Raw genomic sequence first — 3,642 nt, 5'->3', positions numbered from 1 at the left:
CAGAGTACAGTAGTTTAGTGATCCTGGCATGGCCAAATCAAGCATGCATCTCAGCTGCAGTTAGGTAATTCTTGGCAGTCTTGCTATTGTCATAAAAAAAATCTAAATTTCACACATATTACGCGAAGTAATAGCTGACAGGGACCTGGGATTTTCTGGGAATATCTTGAGAAAGTAAAGGGGGTTCCTGTCAGTACTCAGAGGTTTCCATTTACTCAGAGAAATTGTGTTCCCACACCTCCACGCTCCTTCCAGTGTTTTCCAAAGCTTGACTTGCATTTTTGAATACAGTATGAAATGTACCAACTGTAATTTACTTTGTGATGTTTGCAAATCTCACAGACTACAACAGATATTCTGTCTGAAATGTGGAGTTTGGTAAAAAAAAAAATACTTCTTTCCCAGAAACATTTCATGCATTGTCACTGCAAAAACATTCTACAATCTTGTAGCCTCAGAGGCACAAAGCAATCAATCTTCTCTTTCCCCTCTGTTCTTGATCTCAATCAACACTGAAGTGCTACCCTATCTGATCTCTATAGGTGGATGCTTGTACAAAAGTTTGGAAGATACAAAACAAAGGCAAAAATAGCCAAGATGCATAGTCAAATAAAATGTTAACAATACTATGGGAATGAAGATGGGGCCTCCTCAGCTCTGCCACACCCTTGTCATGCCAACGCTCCAGATGTCATGGGAACCGATAACAGCTGGGGCTGGTGCACGCAGGCTGCGTGTGAAAGGCTGCTCCATCTGCAGAAACCCAATCCCTCTGTGAAACCAGCAAAGGATTAGGCACTTTTGATAAGGTCCTCAAGACATTTCTATTACTGAAACACATCTGTAGAACCGACAAAGTTAGGAAATGTTTAATATCATCTTATTTAAAAATTGTTGCAAAGGGTTCAGTGTATAATTATTAGGGAAGTCATGCCTTCCTCTAATACAACATAGACGGATTATCTCTGTTGGGTAAAATCAATCATCTGACATCCTTAGAGTCATTTTGCAGTTTTATTTTACCTCCCCCTTATTTGACCAATAATAAGAAATTCATTTACAAGGATGTTGTTATCAGGCTGCAGATGAGCAACTTATTTATTTAACAGTATACACAAGGAGACAGAGTTATGGTCTAACTGAGGTCATGGTAGCTTGGAGAAAAAGGGGAGGAGAAAAAAAACGCTGTACTGATGCCAAGTCCAGGACACTTAAATTAGAGGGGTAGCTAAGCAAGAAGGCATGTTTCAGTTTTAGAGAGAGCTGCAATTTTCAGACTTGACCTCAAGCAGTTGGCATTATAGCATTGTCAGGTGGTGAACATAAGTCTCAAGGTTACCAAATGGGAATATAAAAGTCTACATAGTTTGCCGACGTCCAACTTCGTGTCGTTTACTCAAATCTCTGCTGAGCTGAGAATTTACATTTTCATTCACTGCTGTCCCTAAAGTGCCACTCCGCCTCCAAAGGCACAGGTGGAGCAGCCATGTCCACTGGCTCTGTTGCAAGTGATGCTGAGGACTATGAGACATGCCACAGGAAGGCCGTCTCCTCTGTGGACAGGAGCGCACGGAAGATTACCTGCTATAATCCCGATCGATATTCGGATGAGGAGTTGGAGGACGACGGTGTAGAGGAGAGGATCAAGCACGAGCGCAAACTCTCCAAAGCGCACCAGAAGGAAGCGCGGCAGTTGCAGAGGAACGCGGCCAACGCCAGGGAGAGGGCGCGGATGAGAGTGCTGAGCAAAGCGTTTTCAAGACTAAAAACCAGCCTGCCCTGGGTACCAGCTGACACCAAACTGTCCAAATTGGACACGCTTCGACTCGCCTCGAGCTACATCTCTCACCTGAGACAGCTTCTGCAGGACGACCGGTTCGGGAACAGTTTTGCGCACCCAGTCAACCTGGTATGAAGACACAACCTGTTGAGCTACTTAAACAAGTTTTATCCGTGTGTGCTTTTATCAAATAACATCAACAAATTGAAAATACTTTAATTTCATTCAAATTGTATGCTGACCTCATAATGCAATGTGTTGGATTTGTTTCTTTACTGCTAATCCTGCTGTCTTTTACTTTTACAGACCTGGCCGTTTATGATGACAGGCCGACCAGAGGACAGCCAAGGCATCACTGTAAGACTGACAGCATAGGACTGTCTTCTTCAAACACCAGCTTTGGTTCTTGTAGAGCCTGCAGACATTATGAAACCCTCCTGGCCACTGGCCATCTTTGGAAAACTGTCAGCATGTGTGCAAAACAATGACTTTGAACTCAACTTAGGATTGTGTATTTCAGAGCATGTCAGTTAGAACAATAAAGATTCCTAAGTTTGTTGAAATATAGTTTTTTTTTGTGTGCATGTTAATTAGTATGGTATGTTTACACTGTGTGTAAGCTCATTTCTGATGGTTTTAAACTCTGGATACGGCTTTTACAAACTTCAGTCTCACAACTTGCTTTGTCGTTGTATTGACTTCTAAACAGTGTTACAGATATTTTGGTTGATCACAAAACATTGTTGATACAGTGTACAGCTGTGCCTGAAGGTAGTAGCAGTTTTCCGTTTTTACTTATCTGCATGGATTAACAGAACCTAGAGTGCATTTCACAAAATCACCTCACAACTCAAAGTCTGTTTTGCTACTTTGACTGTATTGCCATCACCGAGCTGAAATGTACCGCAGGATTCTTCTATATTGTAGGTCTACAGTATTTATTGCTTTTGTGATATGTTTGTCCTTTGATATTTTTGCATTTCAGATAAAATGTGATTAATAATGGTTGTCTTGGCTTCCTGTGTTAAATTGAAATCAAAAATCAAAACAATACCCTCAGTCATTTAGCTTTTTCTTCATGTATTGAGACTGACTTGAAATACACAATAAATAGAATTCCTTGAATATTGAGAGTGTAAATATCTGTGGGGATTGCAGCAACTACATTCTGTGAAAAGCAGATGCAAAAATGTTTGATATTTGGGCCATTCATACATGTAACCAAACACCAAGTGTGCCATTTGGAAACTGTTTACAGATCGATATTTAATTAGAAAACAGTTTGTAATAATCAAACAACACATACAATATTATTCACTAAACAATGATCACATGTTATATTAATTCACTTACTGTAGGCCTATTACAATACTTTTATACATCCTTTATTCCTTTTTTTAGCTGAAGAATACACACCATCATAACTGCTAAATGTGTGAATCCCTTAAATATCATGAAAGGTATAAATTAGGGACACAAATAAAATCTTTTTCAGCTTTCAAAAGCTGTAGTTTTTCAATGTGTTCAAATCAGCTTTATTTGTGTTGTGGTCCCAACTCTTCTCTTTCAGCAGGACTCTGGAGATCTGGAGCCATGTCATCAGACGAGAGCAGTTGTTCATATTTCAGTCAAAACAAATTTTTTTTTACAAAGCACTGGTCAAAAGTTCAGATAGAAGAACACCCCCGCCTTAACACATCCATACACAGCCAAACTTGCACATCACACTTGCACAAACATCCACACTAAGCAGACAGAGCATGAAGTATGACAGTGATCTCTTGATCTTCAATCCTTTTATTTAGTTAAACCCCAAGATGATGTGAGTACAGATGGATGGAGATCCAGGGTCTGGTGGGACA

General features: G+C 40.1%; 1 protein-coding gene across 1 annotated transcript; it reads left to right on the top strand.

Annotated features, from left to right (window-relative positions):
* Positions 1 to 1,104: 1,104 nt before the first annotated feature.
* msc (musculin (activated B-cell factor-1)) lies at positions 1,105 to 3,059 on the top strand. The gene is made up of 2 exons (XM_032504252.1): positions 1,105 to 1,909; positions 2,087 to 3,059. Exons 1-2 carry the CDS (start codon positions 1,487 to 1,489, stop codon positions 2,153 to 2,155), a joined length of 492 nt encoding a protein of 163 aa, XP_032360143.1. The 5' UTR covers positions 1,105 to 1,486; the 3' UTR covers positions 2,156 to 3,059.
* Positions 3,060 to 3,642: the final 583 nt, after the last annotated feature.

This window comes from Etheostoma spectabile, chromosome 22 (genome assembly GCF_008692095.1).
Source record: "Etheostoma spectabile isolate EspeVRDwgs_2016 chromosome 22, UIUC_Espe_1.0, whole genome shotgun sequence".
NCBI classification, from domain to species: domain Eukaryota; kingdom Metazoa; phylum Chordata; class Actinopteri; order Perciformes; family Percidae; genus Etheostoma; species Etheostoma spectabile.
Note: the sequence above shows the minus strand (reverse complement) of the source record. Positions and strands in the feature narration are given on the sequence as shown.

Coding starts and splice junctions, on each gene's coding strand:
- msc (XM_032504252.1), top strand. CDS start 1,487: ATGTCCACTGGCTCTGTTGCAAGTGATGCTGAGGACTATGAGACATGC. Junction 1,910..2,086: donor TTGCGCACCCAGTCAACCTG/GTATGAAGACAC, acceptor TTACTTTTACAG/ACCTGGCCGTTTATGATGAC.